The sequence below is a fragment of the Echinops telfairi genome, unplaced genomic scaffold (genome assembly GCF_000313985.2).
Source record: "Echinops telfairi isolate 266 unplaced genomic scaffold, ASM31398v2 ScPeMD7_7469;HRSCAF=8507_1, whole genome shotgun sequence".
NCBI lineage: Eukaryota > Metazoa > Chordata > Mammalia > Afrosoricida > Tenrecidae > Echinops > Echinops telfairi.
This window is the reverse complement of record NW_022111373.1, coordinates 53,862,775-53,884,597: the sequence shown is the minus strand read 5'-3', so window position 1 is coordinate 53,884,597 and position 21,823 is coordinate 53,862,775. Positions and strand designations below refer to the sequence as shown.

At 39.5% G+C, this 21,823-nt stretch overlaps 2 protein-coding genes across 6 annotated transcripts in view; one reads left to right on the top strand and one right to left on the bottom strand.

Moving 5' to 3' along the window:
• Positions 1 to 21,823, bottom strand: part of FAM172A (family with sequence similarity 172 member A) — a 510,254-nt gene that overhangs the window by 423,834 nt on the left and 64,597 nt on the right. The window lies entirely within an intron of this gene.
• Positions 1,580 to 1,984, top strand: LOC101654913 (cytochrome c oxidase subunit 6B1-like). The gene has a single exon (XM_013004919.2). The coding sequence runs from the start codon at positions 1,650 to 1,652 to the stop codon at positions 1,908 to 1,910; it is 261 nt and encodes an 86-aa protein (XP_012860373.1). The 5' UTR covers positions 1,580 to 1,649; the 3' UTR covers positions 1,911 to 1,984.

Sequence of the window (21,823 nt, the reverse complement as noted above, 5' to 3'; positions counted from 1 at the left end):
GGGAGGGAGGGGAAAAATGAGCAACTGATATTAGGGGCTAGAGTGGGAGGCAAATGTTTTGAGAATGATGAGGGCAACAAATGTGCATATGTGCTTGACACAACGGATGTATGTATGGATTGTGATGAAAATTGTACGAGCCCCCAATAAAATATTTTTTTTAAAAATCCTCCTGGAATCAATCCCCTACAGATATTTATTAAAGTCCTATTTGAAAGCAAAGCCAATAATAATTCTTGACTCTACCTAACGTTTTCTACTCTGATCACAGGAACAAATATGTCATTCTTTAAGGCAAAACCCAGTTGCTGTTACTTGCTATGTAGTTTGTTCAGTCAGCCCATCTTAATTGAGTAGTGGCTGTCAGTCACTGTTGCAGACACTGGGAATATGGGAGGGAAATGGCAGGTATCTTCTGCTCTTAGGAAAAATATAAAATATTTCTTCTCAGACTACATAATAATTACTAACTTACTCTTTCACCTCTAGTTTCTATGAGTCAAGTTGATCTGCCAGTGGCTCTTACATTTGTCAACATTCTGTATTTTTCTTTAAGATTACCATCAAACCAACCATCATTGAGCAACTTGTCAGGCTCTAGAGGTGGTTAGAGCTCAGTCAAACTTGGTTTTTAGCAAGCAAAAGTTTTACCTTATACATTGGTTGTTGTACTGTCTTCATTAGTGTTCTCTATTTTACTTCCCTAGGCTCTACTATCCATAGCAATGACTACACAGTACTCAGACAAAAGTCATGATTCAAGTGTTTACTGAGGAAGCTAACAAGGTGTAATGCCAATGAGACGTGCTCAGGGTTGAGTTGTTTATTAGAACATATTACAAAGTTCTGACAAGTCTGCTAATAAGTACCCAAAGGGCATACTACTCTGCAATCAGCCTCAACCAGAAGTCATTCGGCTTCAGCTCCGTGGATCAGCACACCCAGCTCCCTGAATTGAGTGTGCAGAGGCACCCCCCTCACCAGCCAGCCTCCTAAACCAAAGCACTCAGCGATGCTTGTGCCTTGGGCTGGAAAGTCCATCCCTCTGCCTCCTAGTTCTGCTGCTGCTCCTCGGATGCTGTCACTGTTTTCTGGATCCAGGAGGTTCACTGTGCAGAGACTTCCAGTCAGATGACTGGCTCTACTCCAAGCTCTTGCTGGTAATGAGACTCCTCCTCCTGCTTCTCAGAGGGTTCATTTTATACACAGCAGGAAGCCACTCAAAGGAATGCTGCTCAGAATAACTGACCTGTGAATGCTATCAGTACCGTCCCCCACCTTCTTACCAGATCTATGCAGGAAAAGATCTTTTGCTGGGAGATGGAGACTGGCTAGAAGAATCACATTAAATAATTCATTGGACTTGCAGCAGTCCCCTTAGTAGATTTTAGTAGCGTACTACTAGGAAGACCCCTGGTGGCAGAGTGGTTACGATTTGGCCTCTAACTGCATGGTCAGCTGTATGAAACCATCCGCTGCTCCATGGAAGAAAAACAGGGCTTTCTACTCGCATAAAGTGTTACAGTCTTGGCAACTCACAAGGGCAGCTCTATAGGGTCAATATGAGTTGGCATCCGGTCCCGGGCGTCTCGTCTGAGGGTCACATTGAGCTGTCTGCGTTTTGAGGGGACGCTTTAGGAATCACCACCATGGCAGAAGACATCAAGACCAAAATCAAGAACTACCGAACTGCTCCTTTTGACAGCCGCTTCCCCAACCAGAACCAGACCAGGAACTGCTGGCAGAACTACTTGGACTTCCACCGCTGTGAGAAGGTGATGAATGCCAAAGCGGGCGACGTCTCCGTGTGTCAGTGGTATCAGCGTGTGTACAAGTCCCTCTGCCCCGTTTCCTGGGTGTCGGCCTGGGATGACCGCCGGGCAGAAGGCACATTTCCTGGGAAGATCTGAACTGGCCCTCGCTTCTCTCTTGGGATCCTGACTCTTGACTTAATTAATAATAAAAACTCATTGAACACGTGTAAAAAAAAAAAAATATGAGTTGGCATCGACTCGACAGGGTCGATATGAGTTGGCATCGACTCAATGGCAATGAGTTGGTTTGGGTTTGGTACTACTAAGGACCCCCAGGGTTGCTGTGGGATAAGTATGGGGCTGCTAATTGCAAGGCCAGTGATTCAAACCTACCAGTCACTCCATAGGAGAAAGATGAGCCTTTCTCATTACATAGTCTCTAATACCCTAAGGAGCAGGTCTACTCTGTCCTATATCAGTGCCACTATCAATGAGAATCAATTCAATGACAGAGAGGATTTTTGTTGTTGTTGTTTTAAAATAATTGTTGTAAGATCTAGATAGGATATGAAAACATATAAATATGTTGTTCAAGCACCCCACAATGGCTGCAGCTAATGATTCTCCATTCAGTTAGATGTTTTAGGACCTTAAGCAGAGATCTAAACGATTAAAAAAAAAAAAAAAGGACTTACAAGATTAATTAAGCAATTAAGCACAATGAAGTCCCCTCTGGAATTTCTATTCTTCATAAAACTATCCATAGTTTGTTATGATTCTAATGCCTCTGTAAGGTCAATAAAACACAAATAAACTTCATCAAAAAAAAACATCAAATCTTTTTACATACATAATGTACTTCTTAACAATCAAAACTCATATTTAAATTGTTCAGGTTTGGGAAACCAAATGCCTGTAAACATTTTCATAAACAAGTTTGTTTTCCCCTTCAAATTATATTTGCTCTGATTCCTGGAAAAAGTTACTCATAGGAAAAATGAATCTAAATGCCCTTGAAATACATGACTTCCTTATTTGATATTTGATAACCTCATGGAATCAATTAACCTTTGCCAACAGAGGAGTTCATCTGTAAAAATAGGCCAAACACAATTCTGTGCACTATAAAACCTTTTAAAATCAACTTTATAGCCAACTACTTATTCTAGTTTTTTGTTAAATCATTCCATACAACTTTGAATACTTTTATATTGGTCCAAAATACTCATTCTGAATACATGAAGTTCCAAAAATCTGTCTAAATTCCACATCACACTGCAAAGTAATGAAAATCCCTCTGTTCTGATCAAACAGCTCACAAATACCCCAAAAGAGATTCCCAATAGTGTATGTATCTACACACATACACATGTACACACACAATTGGATGTGTGTGTGCACTTGAGTAAATCCCCAGTAGAAAAAGAGGTTTAAGAAACAATTTGTTCAGTCTCTCCTTTAAAAATCGGAAGGAAAACTGACAAATTCATAAGGAGGAATAAAATAAAGAGTGTAATGAGAAGCCCCATCTGCCTATGACATAATAGCCAAGCTTGATTTTTTAGAATCTTTTTTCTTTAATTAATTTAACAAAATGTTCTTAAAACCTAGAGAGTATTGAGAAGGGAACATGGGGGTGGGGTAGAGAGAGTGACATCAATTAGTATATACTTCCAGAGTCAAAAATATTTTCTTTTCATTGGTGAAAGCACAAGGTAGCCTAATTTCTATTTTCATTATTTACAAAATACCAATAAATTTTGAGAATTAAAAGAAAGAAAATTATTTATGAACTTAGAATATATCCTACTGGCTCATCTAAGACATGTTTCTAAAATATTTATTTGTATGTAAAAACAAACTACATACATTACAAACTACATTTCAGGCAAAATACACTTTGCATTAAAAATCTACCTGAATAAAACATTTTCTAGAGTGCAGAAAGATGATGAAAATTTAGTACAAAAGGACATTGGCTCAGAACAACATACCAGATGAACATAAAAGGTTAATTTTAATAATCAAATTCATAATTCATCTAATCTAGGAAATGCCAAGAATAGTTTAAAGAGATATTCCATGTAACGAACTCATGCACCAACTGTCAGTAACAGTGATGATGAGTAAATGATTCTGAAATACAATATGTTTGTGTTTAATGACATCAGTAGACATGTAGGAAATTCACAATAGATTATTTGCCCAGTTACTGTGGTGTTTGTGAAATCATTTATGAAGATACAAATATTTCTCTACTTTTAGACCTGGTCAAGATCCGAAAAACAGATGATGGGTGGGGGGTGGGGTGGCAGAATTACTCAAATCATATTATTGTTTCCTTAGACAGGTATAAATCAGTGAAAATAGAATTTTAAGAATGTTATGCTTTTGTTTCTGGCACAGAAAAACATCTCTAAGCATTATTCATATTATTTCGCTCCCCTAAAGTTAACATACTTTAATGCCATATGGGCACAAATTTACTTCTGTTCATTTAAACTTGCAATTAAACTTTATAACATAAAAAAGTGCTAAAGTAAAATAATCCCATTCCACTGAAAGGCTTTTTTTTTTCCCCCTCAAAAATAACATGAGTGATATGCCAAATGGCTCATTATACCTTCACAGAGAATCCAAGTTTGAAGCTTATCTTAAGCTCACACTTACTGGCAAAATCTTGGCACATTACCAAGGGTTAGAAAGAGCAGATCAAACATCTCAATTGAGTGAATCCATTTAGAAGGTCCTTGGTTGTTTAGTTATATAATAAGCAATTCATTAGTAATCTACTGATCATTGCATTTTATTATAACTTCATTAAACAGAGTCACTGTATCCAAACTAATTCAAAACACTTTATATAAAGACCTTATAATGGCCAGAAAATGTTCCTTTATAAAATCTAGATCAACTATCTTCAAATCATAAAATACCATTTAGTTAAAGAAATAACATGAAATTTTGATCAGCAGGGAATCAGAGAGCTATTATACCTTCAAAAAGTAAGCAATAGGATCAAGCCCAGCATCTCATTAATTCTCAGCATATGTTCATAAGGTGGGTAAGACAGGGTATCCCCAACTATGGTAGAAAAAACAGACAAATATTTCTAAGGAATCAGCCAGTGATAAGGTAAGAAAAACACAACCAAATATGGAAGCATTAAGCAACACTCTCCTTAGTATCTTTAGGATCAACTGTGGTATATTTTTACTCCATATTAAGGGAGTTTGCTTAATGTTGCTCATAGCAAACCAACCATCCATGAGTCCATTCCAACCCATAGTGTCTCTGTAAGCGGTTTCCAAGGCTCTAAAGCTCTATGGAACCGGACAACCTCATCTTCCTCCCACAGAGCAGCAAGTGGTTTTGAGCATCAGCAATAAGCAACCCAATATTTATTCCACGGCATCATCAGTGTCCCTTCATAATGTAGCTAGGACACTTTAATTATTACATTTAATAACTGCACAAACTCCAATTGTTGGGCTAAATGTCGAAAACAGAATAAAATAACATATTTTTCTTGTATAAAACTGATAGGCATATATCTAATTAGTCATCTTAATAAAGAGTATCTGCAGGAATAATCTGTAGCTAATAAACTGAAGCAGCCATGGAGAAACAAAAAGGAGCCTTGCAGTACCCTTCACAATGGCCAAGAACAAATTGAAATATCTAGAGATGTGTTTAACCACCACCAACAAAAAAGACATACAAGGAAAACGTCAGAACCCAACTACAGGAAACCAAAACTGAGCTCCACAAATGGAAGAAGGTCCCATGTTTATATATCAGAAGACTCTATATAGTAAAGATGACAATCTTACCCAGGGCACTATATACATTTAAAGCTATCCCAAAACACCTACCAACAACTTTTTTCAAAGAATTATAAATACTGACCACCAATTTCACATAGAGAGGGAAGAAGCCCAGAATTAGCAGAAAATCCCTAAAGAAGGACAAAGTTGGAGGGCTTGCTTTACCTGACTTTAACACCCACTACACAGCCACAGTGGTCAAAACAGTGTGGTACTGACATAATGATAGATACTCAGACCAATGTAAAAGAGCAGAAACCCAAGAAATAAAACTATAGACAACTGATCTTCAACAAGGGCCCAAAAAACATCAAGTGGGAGGAAGATACCCTCTTTAACAAGTGATGCTGGAAACAATGGATATCTACATGTAGAACAATGAAACAAGATGCTTACTTCAACCCATGCACACGAACAAACTCAAGGTGGATCACAGACCTAGAAGTAAAACCCCAAACTATTAGGACCATCACTGAAAGAATCTAGAGAAACCTAAGAACCTTGGCTCAGGAAATAAATTGGCTAACTGCAATAGGGAAGGATATACATACAGGTGAACCTGAAATCAACAAGTGGGATATATTAAGGAGAAAATACCTGTGTGTGTTTAAAGACTTTAAGAGAGTAACAAGAGAACCCACAGATTGGGAGAAGATTTTTAGCAGTGACACAACAGACAAATGGCTTATTACTAAAATCTACAATACCCAGCTAGCCTGCAAAAAGAAGAAAACAGTTAACCCCCTGAAAAAGTGGGCAAAAGACCTGAAAAGTTTCACTAGGAAGGAGACCCGAATGGCCAATAAACATATGAGAAAATGCTCCTGATCATTAGCCATCAGAGAAATGCAAATTAAAACAACCATGAGATAGATACCAACTAACACCCTTAAGGATAGCCTAAATCAGAAAAGCAGAAAGCAACAAATGTTGCAGGGGATGCAGCAAGATAGGAGTTCTCCTCCAATGCTGGTAGTCATATAGATAGATAGATACAGTATCTGTGGAAAGAGATCTGGCGATATTTAAAGCGAATGGAAATTGAGCAACATTATGACTCAGCTATCCCTCTACTGGGCACATACCCAGAAGAGAGTCAAGAAATAAACTATGACTAGTCATCTGCACTCTGATGTTTATTGCAGCGCGATTCACAATCACAAAGAGTGGGTAACAACCTAACTTTCTATCGATAGATGGGTGGATTAGAAAACTCTGGCACATACACACAATGGAGTACTACACATCACTAAAAAGCCCTGATGATCACATGAAGCACATCATCTCATGGGAAGAATTGGAGGAGATTATGCTAAGCGAAGTCAGTCAATCACAAAAGGACAAGTACAACATGAGTCCCTGTGGTAAGTATAATCAGCACAGTATGTATAGAAGAAAAGTCACTTATCTCACATTATACGGGTTGAGGTACAGACAGTCAGATGGGGGTCAGACCAAACCCAAGGAGGTACATGTTACTCCAACACAAAGAAGGGGAAGGGGGAAGGGGGGAGGGAGAAAAGGCAGAGGAAGACGAGGCACAGGGGTGGGGGGTGGGGGGCCACAGGGCACTAAGTCACCCAGTGGGAGAGAATTGGTTATGTTTCCCCAGAATTGGGACTGTGCATGCAGACCCCATGCCAGGGAGCACCAAACTTCGAGGGCTATGTAACCAAACAGAGCAATGCATGAAAAGTGTGCTACAGGGCCTGCCCCAATCAGAGCCAAACTGACCCCAGAAGTATGTGTGACAGAGAACAGCACTAAACCTACAGGTTGGAAGGCGGGGGGAGGGGGGGTGGTGATTACCACACCCACAGGGAAGAAAACCAGGAAGGAAAGCGAGAAATGGATGGTCTTGACCACCAGAACGGCACACCAAGCCTAGAGGATGACGTCGCTGCACGGAGCTGCTGAGGCACAGAGAGGGCTGTTGGGCTGACAACAGCTCATGACACGCTGTCTCCTCACTGGAGCACACTGCGACAGAGGACAACACTGGGTCACACGCAGGAGTCGGTCTGGCCTGAATACCCAACAGCAGGAAGAACCAGGAAGTGAACATAGCAGAGCAGCAACAGGAGCACAGCAAAGCCACAAAGCCCCTGAGGAGCCCCCCAAGTGGACGTCAGGTTAGCAGGGGCAGCTCCCGGAATTCCCTCAGGATCAGTGGGGAGATAGTCATAAAGGTCAGCAGACAGACCTAGAATTATGTGTGCTTTATTTTTTTTCTCTTTTTCTCTTCTTTTCTCTTTTTATTCAAGTTTTTATTTGGTCTCCGTTATTATTGGTTTGCCTACTTATATAAGGTAGGCATGAGAAGCAAGCCTGAGAAGAAAGCAACGGAGTGACCGATGGTTCTGGAGGAACTGGGGGGTAGGAGGAGGCGGGGAAGGGAGCAGTGAACAAATGATGCCATAGACAGGGCAATGGCTAGGGAGTTAAAATCAACAACAAGGAGGACATGAAGATCCTGGGGTGGTGGAACAGCAGCAATCTAGCTGAGAGGAATTACTAAGAATCGTAAGAAGGGCAAGCATGGTGGTGGGGCAGGAGGAAGGTAAAAGAAAACAGAGGAACAACGTGGGATGCAAAGCTATGGATAGAGGTATAAGCATAGGTGTGCACATATGTAAATACATTAATTCATAAAAATAGAGGCATTGGCCTATGTACATACATTTATATGGCAAGACACTGAGATAGTGGATGGACTTCGGGCCTCTGCTCAAGCCCTCCCCTGAATAGAAAACACTTTGTACTAACAACCTGGCATTCTGTAATGCTCACCCTCCAGGCATGAGAAGACAAAATGAGTACATAAGCAAATGTGGTGAAGATAATGGATTGTGCCCAGATATAAAAAGATATAGCATCTGGGGTCTTAAAGGCTTGAAGGTAAGTAAGCGGCCATCTAGCAGAGAAGCAAGAAGCCCACATGAAAGAAGCACATCAGCCTGTGAGATCATGAGGTGCCGATGGGGTAGGGTAACAGGCATTGGAAGACCCAAAACAAACAAACAAAACCATATTATTGAGAAGGAGGGGGGTCTGAGCACAGACAATGGGACATCTCCTCACACAAGGGTCACAAGGAAGGAATGATTCAACCAGAGCACATAGCACCAATGAAACACACAATGTACTTCTCAAGGAAGTTCCTTGAGACTTACTCATCCCCCACTATCCTGACCCCAGTCCTGCCTTTCACTGTGGGTTAGTCTGGAGCATGTGCATAGTTACAGATAAGAAATAAGAGCTCACAACACACGGAATCCAGGAACAGGAATGGAATTAGTGGTACCAAGAGGATAGAGGGAAGGTGGGGAGAGGTGGGAGGAAAGGGGAACCGATCTCAATGATTGACACATAACCATCACCACCCCACCCCCTGGGGATGAACAACAGAAATTGTGGGGGCACCGATGAAACATACAACTTTCCTCTAGTCCTTTAATGCTTACTCACCCCCCACTATCATGATCTCAATTCTACCTTACAAATCTGGCTAGACCAGAGCATGTACATGGGTACAGATAAGAGCTGGAAACACAGGGAATTCAGGACAGATACACTCCTCAGGACCAATAATGAGAGTAGTGATACCAGGAGGGTAAGAGGAAGCTGGGGGGAGTAAGGGGGGAACCAATCACAATGATCTACATATAACCCCCTCAGTGGGGGACGGACAACAGAAAACTGGGTGAAGGGAGACATCGGTCAGTATAAGGCATGAAAAAATAGTAACAATTTATAAATGATCAAGGTTTTGTGGGGAAGGGAGGATAGGCGAGGAAGGGTTAAATGAGGAACTGATACCAAGGGGTCAAGTAGGAAGAAAATATTTTGAGAATGATGATGGCAACAAATGTACAAATGTGCTTGACACAATGGATGGATGGATGGATTGTGATAAGAGCTATATGAGCTCCCAATAGATGATTTAAAAAAAAAAAAGAAAAGAAATTATAGGGGAAGGGAGACAGTGGTGGTTGTAAGATGAAAATGAAAATAATTTATCATTTATCAAGGGGTCACCAGGGTGGAGGGGAAGGGGAGCTGATAACAAGGGCTCAAAAGGAAGTAAATGTTTAGAAAATAATGGTGGCAACATATGTACAAATATGCTTCATACAATTAATGTATGAATTGTTATAAGGGCTGTAAAAGCTCCCAATAAAATGTTAAACAGAAGCCTTGTTCGGACTGAGTTCAGCATTTGGCAGCTAATCTCAAAGTCAGCAATTCAAATGGAAAAAAGGATGAGGCTGACCCATAAAGATTTGCAGTCCCAGAAACCCTAAAGAATCATTCAACTATGCCTTATAGGGTTGCTTTAAGTAGGAAATCAACTTGATGGCAGTGGGTTTTTGATTTGGTGGCACAAAAAGGTAGGCATTCAGCTTTTAACAGAAAGGTTCACAGATTAAAACCATACCGATTAATGAGATACAGGACTTGATCCTACAAGGAGAAAGAACCGGTCAAGGAAATCCACCAGAGCACTTCTACTCTGTGGCATGGGATTACAGAGAGTGTAAAACAGCTCAGCGGCACCTAACAACAACACTGGGTGACACTTCATGGTGAAAGGCTAAGGATGTCTTCTCCTTAAGACTGGGAGCAAAGCACACTGCGAGCTTTCGACATAGTGCTGAAAGAGCTAGACTGTGCAATGAATCGGGAAAGCAAAATAAGAAAGACGTGATGTAGGAAAGTAAAGAATAAACTGTCCCTACATGCAGATGGCATGATTAGCCACTTGGAAAATCCCACATAAACTCCCTAAGAAAAGCAGAAGACTATATAAAACATTTTTTAAAACCTGTATTAATTAAAGAAGTCAGGGCAAGGTTCAAAGTTGATTATGACAATGCTTGCACAGTGATTCTTGATATGTTTAAATCACTGAATTGTATATGTTAATTATAATTAAATTTTTAAAATACATCTTAAAGTAACAACACTGTATTGACTTAGAAATTGTACAAGGGGATACCCCCTCCAATTAAAAAAAAGGTGCTCATTTGGCAAAACATTCACAAAACTGGTGCGCTGAGATGGCTGCGTGAGCAGGCACATTGTTATGGTGGCAAAACCAGTCAAATCAGACCTTTTGTCACATACTGTTATGCTATCTTTTCAGGTTCTCTAAACAGAAAGCTTGATTAACAGTCAGTTTTTGGCAGAAAACAGCATGCCTCTCTTGCCCCATGCACCTTACTCACCTGACCTCGCTTCGTGTGACTTCTTTTGGTTTCTGTGAATGAAGACAGACATGAAAGGACGGCAATTTGGCAAAGTAGAAGAGGTGATGAAAAAACGAGGGAGGTGCTGTCAGACATTCAAACAGATGAGTTTGAAAAATGTTTCCAAGAATGGAATCACAGATTTGACAAATGTGTCAAAGTGTGATGGAGAGTACTTTGAGAGTGATAAGGTTACTTTGTAAAAAATAAAATAAAATAAATAAAATACATAGCTTTGGAAAAAAGTTCTGGATTTTTTGGGTACCCCCTCATAAGGGTATGTGATAGGAATGAACCACCACTTGTCTGTCAGTTTGTCGTACTGCAGTGGCCTGTGTGTTGCTGTGATGCTAGAAGGTATGTCATTGGTATTTCAAATACCAGCCAGGTTATCCAAAGTGAACAGGTTTCAGCAGAGCTTCCAGGTTAAGAACAGGCTACACAAATGTAGTCTGTCCATTTCTGAGGAATTAGCACTGAAAATCTTATGAAGTATCAGAACACTGTGAAATTGAGGGTTAATAAATCGAAGCAGAACATTGTTGGATATAGTGCCAGAAGATGAGACCCTCCGGCTAGAAGGCCCTCAAAAGATGACTGAGCAAGAGCTGCCTTCTCAAGTGGAGTCGCCTCTAAGGACTTGGATGAAGTATAGCCTGTGGAATCACATCCTTTGAGACCTCAGTAAAGCTGAGGGGGCATGACTCAAAATGAGAAGAAAAGGCTGCAAAAGTATCAATGATGAATTGGAACTTGGAATGCACAAAGTATTAATATAGGAAAATTGGAAGTTGTCAAAAATGAAATGGAATGCATAAAGTTTGATATCCTAAGAGTAAGGAGGTGAAATGGATTAGTATTAGCCATTTTGAATCAGAAAATCATATGGTTTACTATGCTGGGACCGAAACAGTCAAGGAATGGCACTGCATTCACTGTTGAAAAGGACCTTTCAAGGTCTAGCTTAAGTACAATGCTGTCTTTAACAGGATTATAACTATCCACCTTCAAGGGAATCCAATAAATACAAAGATTATTCAAATTTAAGCATCAACCACTAAATCTAGTGGTGAAGAAATTGATAAATTCTACCAAATTCTTAACTTGGAAATGGATCAAGCATGCAGTCAAGATGCAACGATAATTACTGGTGACTGGAATGCAATAGTTGGAAACGATGGTCTTGGTGATAGAAATGAAACTGGAGATCACATGATAGAATTTTGCAGGACCAATGACTTCATAGTTGTGGCAGTTACATAATATCCTGTCAACTTGAGAGAAAGGGTTGAGTCAAGCCTGTCAATTAAGGCATAGCCAATGAAGCCTCTGTGTAGGCATGGCCTTCTCCAGAGGATTGTGGGATCTCCTGTCTTTCTCCCTGGGAGGCAGAACACACACTCTCCATACAAGACATTCTGTTGACAAATTAAATAGAGCTACGCTGATGGAGCCAGAGCCCTGGAGCTGGAGGAGCCACGTGGAGCCCCAGGCTAGTTCTGAGGAGCTTTCACTCCCACTGGATCCACAAGACTTTCCATCCACTGGCCTGTGATCTTCCTGCATTCAGAATCATTGCATGTGTTACATGAGTCTGAAGAGGAAGCTGCGGTCAATATATCAAATGATGCATTACCATGGGTAAATCTGCTGCACAAGAGCGCCTTAAAATGTTGAAAAGCAAAGATGTTACTTTGAGGATTATGTTGTGCCTGACCCAAATCATTGTTTTTGGGATGGTGTGAAAGTTCTTAATTTGGCTCTTCTATCCACGTCTGCAATTATCACCAAATGATTGCATGGGACTAGCAAACAGGGCATGTGTAACACTAATAGAGAGGACTGGTTCATTTTCATTACCATTGCCACCCTCAGTCAGCTATAAGGATGAGCAGACAAGAGAGAACCCCCCCAGCCATCATGGAAGAGCACATTCAAGATCACAGTCTGAAGCATCGGCGGAAGCTATGGCACAGAGACTCAAAGGAGCAGCACTAAGACTATACAGTACCTTCTCCTTATCTGGCCCGAGACTAGAGATATATGAGACAGAGCAACAGTTGGGCTGGCTTCCTTTCCCATGGAGGAAAGGCTCAAGGACCATTTAGCTGAAAGACCAGGAGGAAACTTGACTACCACATGGCTAAAAGGCTGAGAACCAGAGTGAGATTTGACTGCTGGCTGAAGAGACCAGAGACTTGCTGTTTGCTGATCCTGACTTGGGGTAGCCTATTAACTTCCCCAATAAACTGTCTTAACCATGAATATTTTTGGTGAGTTCTGTGTGACCACTGTAATTAATTATGGAATGCAGCATATACGCAGAGTGGTGTGGGAGGAGCAGTGTGGCAGAATAGGTAACGAAGAAAGGGGTGGAGGCATGTCTGACTCTCTACTCATGGCAATACAGAAACCAAAGGAGGTCAGATATGTCCCCCTCTGATGCCATTTACTGCAGCATTTTCAATTGTGTAACATGCATGTGAAAGTTGGACAATGACTACGGAAGATCCAAGAAGAATCAGTGCATTTGAATTGTGCTGGCAAAGAACAGTGAAAGTGTCATGGACTGTCCAAAGAGCAACCAAATCTGTTGTAATACAGCCAGAAAACTCCTTAGAGGTAAGGATGGTGAGACTTCATCTCATATACTTTGTACATAACATCAGGTGAGATCAGTCCCTAGAAAAAGACATCATGCTTGGTAGAGTAGAGGATCAGCATAAAAGATGAAAACCCTGGAGAAGACGGACTGATGCAGTGGCTACAGCAATGACTCAAGCATAAGAGCAATTGTGAGGCTGGCAGAGGACCGGGCAGTGTTTCACAGGGTTTCTATGACTCAGAACTGACTCGATGCCTCTTAAATAAACACATGGACACAAACATTTAAAGTGGAATACCATCAACAAATACTTAAAAATGAAATAAGTAGGTGTAAATCTAACAAACACAAGCATTGTTATGACTATAAAATATTGAAGGAGGCAAATGTATAATTAAATGTTAAGACATGCTATGTTCATATATTTTAAGAGTTCACACAATACATATGACAATTTTTTTCATCAATCCCTATCATTTAAATTCCAATCAAAAATCAGGAAGATGTTTTTGTAGCCATACATTATAAAATTTATTTGGAAGTGCAAAGGGCCTAAAATAACTTAATCTCAAGAAAGAATAGTGGTTGGAATTGGTCTGCCCCATTTTTTTAAGACTTATAATAAGGCATAGCAATCAAAACTATGATATTGACAAATTAATAGATACACAGAACAATGGAGCAGAATAGAAAACTCAGAAATAGACCCACATATGTAACAAAGTCTGTTGCTGGTACAAGTGGTTTATGCTCAACTATTAATCTGGCAGTTTAAACCAACCCAGTGGCATCGTGGATAGGACGCCCAGTGATCTTCTGCTGTAAAAACTCTACAACTACCTCACATTTTTTAATTTAACACAAAAGAGTGAAGTGTATTTATATGTCCATCTGTATTTGGCAGCCAAAAAAATTAATGGTGTCCATTTCTAACTCAATGAACTCATATTCTCTATTTCATTTCAAATAAACCTAAATCGAGTCATTCCTTCTCACCATACTTGTTCAATCTGTGATATAACCCAAGAAACTGATCTATCTAAAGAACCTTGTATAAGGATTGAAGGAAGCATCATTAACAACCTCTGATATGCAGATAGATGATACAGACTTGCTTGCTAAAAGCAAAGAATTTGAAGCACTTACTGATGATGATCAAAGACCTTCAGTGTGGGTTTCAACTTAATGTAAAGAAAACAAAAATCCTCAAATCTGGACTGATAGACATGCTACACAGAACCCCCGCCCCCCGAGGTCACCAGTTCCACTGTTCATGGATCCACAATCATGATCACGAAAGCAGCAATCAACATATGAAATGACACTGCACTGGCAAATCCACTACCAAAAAACCCTCTAATGTGCTCAAGAACAGAGATGCACAATGAGGACCGATCAAACCAATGGTATATTTGACTGCTGGACAATGAATAAGCGAGACAGGAGAGGAGCTGAAACATATGAATTAGGATGCTGTTAAGAATACTGAGTATTCCACAGATTGCCAGAAGAATGAAGAAATCTGCCACATGGAAGAACGGCCAGAATGTCCCCACAAAGTCAGAATGGTTAGCCTTCTTCTCATGAGCTTTGGACATGTTATCAGGAGGAGCTATTCCCTTGCGAAACGCATGTTTGGCAAATGAGAGGGTCAGCAAAAAAGAGGAAGACTCTCAATGAAACTGACGCAAACTAGGATCAAACATAGCAGTGATTGCGAGGATGGTGCAGAAGCGGGGAGTGTTTCTTTCTGTTGTACATGGGGTCTCTCTTATTTGCAGCTGACTACATAGCATCTAGTAATTGCCCTGGTAATGCAATGTTTACAAGTTGGGCTGCGATCCACGTGGTCAGCAGTTCGAAACCACCAGAAGTTCCGCATGAGAAAAACTGGGCTCTCTACTCCTGTAAACAGTTAACAGTCTCAGAAACCACCAGGGAGTCACTGTGAGTCAGCATTGACTCGATGGCAGTGAGAGTTTTTGAGAGAGAGCACCTAACAATATGACAACAGTCAAGTCACTGTGGATCTGCGTCAAAGGTTTTGGCAGAAAACGTGGAACTCCTGGGACAGAAGCAAAGGACTCAATGCACAGCTAGCAGCATGAACAAATTTGCATCAGTTCTCTTGTCCCCATGTTCCATGAGGTCAACACATTCAATCCAGATGACACCTGAACATTCAAGTGCATGTTACATGAGAGGGACAGATCTACGGGCTCACCACTTTTTGAATAAGCATCAGAGACTACAACAAACAAGTCAAACCCACTCCCTAGGAGGATAATAAGACCTGCCTCTCATACTTTGGACATGTTATCAGGGGTACAGTCCCTGTAAAAGGACATGATACTGTAAAGGAGAGTCACCATTCCCCCAAAGAAATAATTTTGATGCTTCTGAATCTTTAATGTGCTTATTAAGACACATGGAGATAGAGACTCTGATTCATTGGTCTAATATGGAACCTTACTGAGGGCATGTGCAAAAACCTGAAATATTCTACTGCATATAGCAAGAAAAATCATCAATTTGCGGCTAATAATTTAAGAGCTTGCCTTCAATTAACACAAAGTCAATTCATCTGATTATATGTTCCATATAGCTGTGTGCCATTCTGCACACAAAATATTTGGAGCATATTGGTCCTCAAGATTATCCTAATGTAATTCTTAATTATCTTCTGGTATATGATCTATGGAAAAGGTAAACTGATTCCAACTTCAATTAACCAATTTAGCTCACAATGTGCTCTTCCTGCTGCTAGTATTAAGAAGAAACCTAAATATACAATTCATTTCTTGGCACTTTTTAAAAGGTCTTTTGATAACATTTTAGCAATATGTAGGTTTCTGTACATGTTCATAGAATAAACTTATTTTAACAAGGTTGTGAAAACTTGCATTTTAAGAATAAACTAATTTGATTTCTGAAAAGAAATGTCAGGATCATGTATTAAGTATTACGCCTTTCAAAATTAGGTTTGTTTTTATAAATGCTTAATCCTAAGAAATATGACACTCACAGAGAATAATGGCAAACGAATCTGTTCATTTCAAAAAGTTTTAAGTATGTTCTCAAAGTATTTAGAGTAATAACAGAGGATACTGTTTGGAAACATACACTTACATAAAAATCATACACTTACAACTACAGTCCAGAAAAGCATTGTTTTAAAAAACAGCATTTTAAGAAGAGCTGTGTAGTTCAAAGTACAGGCAAATGAGCCAACATATCAACAATGCACCATCATCACAATTTTCTTCTGTGAACTTGGCTACTCGAAATTGCTCAGTAAAATAAAATAAAAATCTAGATTAAAGGACTTTTAAAACTCATCAAATACAAGGTATCTCACCCTAACCCCCAGCCCTCTAAATAAAAGAGAGATAAAATGCTTTGAGAATGATGATGGCAACAAATGTACAAGTGTACTGGACACAATGGATGGATAGATGGATGGATGGATGGATTGTGATGAGTTGTATGAGCCCCCAATAAAATGAATTTTTTAAGGGGAAAAAAAGAAAAGAGATTATCATATATTTTGTTATTCTGGTGAAAGACAAACTGTTTAGTATAAAACCACCCCATGGATTATCTTTCTTAATTAAGTTAAAATAGAACAGTAAGTATATAGAAAGACTTAAATTTTAAGATGAGAGAAGCAAGCATTTCCATAGTTCATTTTTTGTTTTAATTTTTATATAAACATTTCCAACAATATACTGTCACTCATGTTGAAAATATAACAATTTTAAGGAAAAGACTAAAATTTATACTATCATAACTATAATTTTCTCCAGTTCAGTCTTCACAAATGTTGAGGTCAATTCAACCCTAATGCTATCTGAGTCTGAAGCATTCTTCTAAAATTTCAAACTATTTAATAGATACAGGCTACTCAAGTTATCAATTTCATCTACAGGGAGATTTTACAGTTTTATTCTCTCAAGGATTTTCCCAATTTCATCTAAATGGTTGACTATATTGGTATAGATATTAATAATATTCCTTTACTATCCTTTAAATGTCATTCTTGTTCCTAAAAAAATCTAATTGGGTGTTCTCGCTCTCTCTTTTGTTGTTGCTGTTGCCTGGAAAAGAGTTTTATCAATGTTATGATAACCTCAAAAAAACCAGCTTTTGATTTTACTAATTTTCATGGTTTTCTGTTTTGGACATAACTGTTTTGGTGAAGTGTAATTATTTTATTTTTAGTTCAACTATCCATGGTCTTTGAAACCCCTGCTCAATGAGTAGGTAAGAACATGAAAATAGGTGAAGAAGAACCCAATGAGGGGAGTAGTCAGTTATGCCATTCCCTTAGGTACACAGTAAACCATCTCGAAGGACAAAGAATCGAAGGACAGGCAGCGGAAAGAATATCCAGGAGTGACGAGACTATCTGAAGCTGCATCAAGAAGTGACCATGGAAACAGAGGATAGGTACCAAAGGCTGCAACACAGAGATCATGACACAGATGTGGTCCACAGAATGAGTGAATCTGAGTGTCTCTGGACAGGAGGCTGGCTTGCAGAGTAAGGGACCCTCTGGGCATTTTTCAGCACAAAAGGTGCTTTGTAGCCCTTGTCCAACCAGGGCATAGGTCAAACAGTTGAGAGGCTTAGGATCATAGAGAGACTGCCTGCCAGCATGGCTGAGAAGAGGCAATGAAAACAAAAGAACTGAATCCTTAATGTCTTTTGATGCTGACCTGTTAACTTCCTTAATAAAGCCCCATTGTCATGAGTGTTGTCTGAGTTCTATGTGGAGATAGTAACATATTAGCACACCCAGCAGAGAAGCAGAGTGTCATGGGAGAGATAGTTGGCATCAGAGTACATAACTCTGGAGGGAGGAGACATGCCTGACCTCAGCCTTATGTAAATCAGCCATGGGCTGCTATGCTGTCTCCTTTCCCCTGCTGTAGCCAGAGGAAGTTCCCAAGTGATTTCCTCAATTGTTGTCTGTCCTTTTGATTTTCACTGTTCGGCTGACATTGATTCTCATTTCTATTCTTTATCTAGTTTCTTGGGGTAGATATATAGGACACTAATCTGAAACTTTTCCACTTACCTAACATAAACATTTGACGCTATAAAGCCTTTTATGAACATCGCAATAGCTGCATATGATAAATTTTTATATTCTGTATATTGATATGCTGCATATTTAATTGTACTTGTAGATCAGTTTATCCTATAATGGTACCACGGATGTTGCTGTGATTCTGGAAGTATTTCAAATACCAATCACAGTCATAGATGGTGAACAGGTTTCAAGGAAGCTTCCAGACGACTACAGAATAGGAAGGAGGTTCTAGCTGTCCACTTTTGAGGGATTAGCCCCTGAAATTCTCATGAACAGCATCAGCACACTGTCTGAAAAGGGACTGAAAGGGCTGGCAAAGAATATTAAAGTTCCACGGACTACCAAAAGAATGAATATGTACAGCCAGAATGCTCCTCAGAGGAAAAATGGTGAGACTTCGCATCACGCACTTGGATGTGTTATCAGGAGACACTAGTTCCTGGAGAAGCTTATCATACTTGATAAAGTAAAAGGGTAGCAAAAAGACAAACGCTCTAGACAAGATGGATTGACACAGTGGCTACAATAATGAGCTCAAACATAACAATTATGAGGATGGCACAAGACAAGGCAGTGTTTTGTTCTATTGCACATGTGGTCACTATGAGTTGGAACCAACTAGATGACACTAAACAAGTATAGGGTGAAGTTGAAGAAAATTAAACAAATCCATGAGACAAAAGCTAATCTTGAGTACATCCCACTTGAACTTAGAGACAGTTTCAAAAACAAATTGGAAGCATTGAACACTAATAACCAAGTTCAGAAGGCTTATCGGATTATATAAAGACATTATATGTGATGAAAACAAAATATCATTACTAAGGAAAGAAAGAAAAGAAGAAAAATAATTTTTTTAAAAATGAAAATGGATCTCCGAAGACACTCTAATATTTGCTCTTGAATGTAGAGAAGCTAAAGAGACTGGAAGAAATGATGAATTAAAAGAACTGAAGACAAATTTTCACAGGGAAGTTCAAGAAGCTAACATATTATTATGAAAAATGCTAAGATCTGGTGTTTCAAAACAAAATGAAACAAAAGAACATAGCATTTCTTAGGTTGAAAGAAACCCAAAACCCACAGGCTTTGAGTCGATTTCAACTCACAGGATGTTGAAAGAAGCTAAAGAAAAAGAATCAAGTCTCATATGCACTACTTAAGGATTCTACTCATAAAATATTAAATAATCCAAGAAGCATCAAAAGAATATGGAAGGAGTACACTTTGTCACAGTCCCAACCTTTTCAAGAGGCAGCATATGATGAAGAATCCATGGTACTGAAGATAAGCTCAACTAGACACATTGGACAAAACAAGGAACCACAAGGTGATGGAATTCCAATTGAAATGCTTCAACAAGCTGACGAAGCACAGGAAGAACTCATTCTTATGTCAGGTAATTTGGAAGACAGTCACCTGGCCAATTACTGTATATACTGGTATATTAGCTGGGATTTTCAGCACATTTTTAATGCAGTTTTTGTGGTAAAATTAGGTGCCTCGGCTGAGATTCAGGTTGACTTAGACCCAAGTATATACAGTATTAGAAGAGCTTCATTATTGGTGCCCATTCAAGGAAAGGTAACCCAACAGAATCCAGAAATTGTTGAACAATATAATTGGTATCATATGTGAGTAAAGTATTTCTGAAGATAATTTAAAATGGTTGCAGCGGTATAAGGGCAGAGAGCTGTGAAAATTCATGCTGAATTCAAGAGGACAAAGAAGGGATATCAGCTGGTATCAGCTATACTTGGCTGGAAGCAGAGAAGGTCACAAAGATCCTTACGTGTGTGTTACAGACTATGCAAAGACATTTGCCTGTGTGGATCATAAAACTGTGGATAATATTTAGAAAGATGGGAATTCCAGAACACTTCGTGTGCACCTAGGGAGCCTGTTTATAGATCAGCAAGCATTCTAACAGAACAATGGAACACTGCATAGTTTTCAAACAGAAAAGGTAGTTTTAATTCTCCTTTCACCATACTTATTCAATTTGTATATTGAATAAACCATCCAAGGTACTGAATTACATAAAGAAGAGTGTGCATCAGGAGGAAGACTCGAGGACTTAAAGCACTTACTACAGTAAGCATCTACAGTCTTCAGTATGAATTTTATCTGAACATGAAAAGCATTTCACTTATGGGAATCATAACATGTAGCCTTTAGTCAAGGATAATCCACATTCTGGCAGTCATTCAAACTTCATTCTTATTTACACCCAAATAATACTCCGTTGTATGAAGACGCCACATTTGGTTTTGTGAGCCACTGAAAACACTTTTAGGTTCTTTCCCAGCCACACTACTAGGGATCAGGTTGTCATTAACATGTAGATAAAAGTTTTTACATGGATGCACGTTTTCACTTCTCTTTAAGGCCTGGAATTGCTGGGTCGCCTAGCAGCTCTCTGACTGTATCATTTAACAGTATCTGGAGCTGCCAGACTAGTGTCCAAAGTGGCTAAATCATTTTACAGTCCCACCAGAAATGTTTAAAAGCTCCAGTTTCACCAAATCCTTGACATTTTTGTTCTTTCTTACTAAATTCATTACCCTGTGATTGTGATCCACAATTTTCTAGTTCTACTAATGTAGAGCTTTTTTTTTAAATGTATTTATTGCTTGTTGAGTATCTTCTTTAGAGAAATGTCGACTCATATCCTTTCCTCACTTTTTTATCATATCAATTACACTTTAAAGGGATTTAAAAATATCTGTAAAGGTTTTTATGTGTGAACTTTAACATTTCCTATGTACATCGTTTCTTGGTGTCAATATAAATTTCTATCTTGCATCCCTTTTTCTTTTGTCACAAGCCAGAAGTGGAGCATGTCCTTTGGACATGAGGCCCCTGAGCAGAGAACCTTCATGAGCCAGAAGACAGCTGTGACACCAGGATTAGCACAGGAGCAACAGCAGCAGCAGAATCAGGAACTAGACATGAAAGAGAGTAGTTGCATGCCAGCCCACAGTGCAAGTAAGGTGCTCTGGGACAGGAGAGTGATCTGTGGAGTGGGGTGCCTCAAGGCATCCAATCAGGAAGCTGGGTTTGCTGGCCTCCAGAGCCGGAGCTGAGTGCCTTTGAGTTGGGATTATAGCAGAGTGACGTCCCCTCTCAGCGTTTAGTAGCAGCCCTGAACGATAACCTGTTAACTTCCACAGAGTAAACCCTATACTTGTTAGCATTATAGGTGAGTTCTGTGTAGTCAATGCAATGAACCTTGGTGAAAAAGTAGAGAATGAACCATTTGTTGTTCCCTGTCCCTAGGTTGACCAACCCTC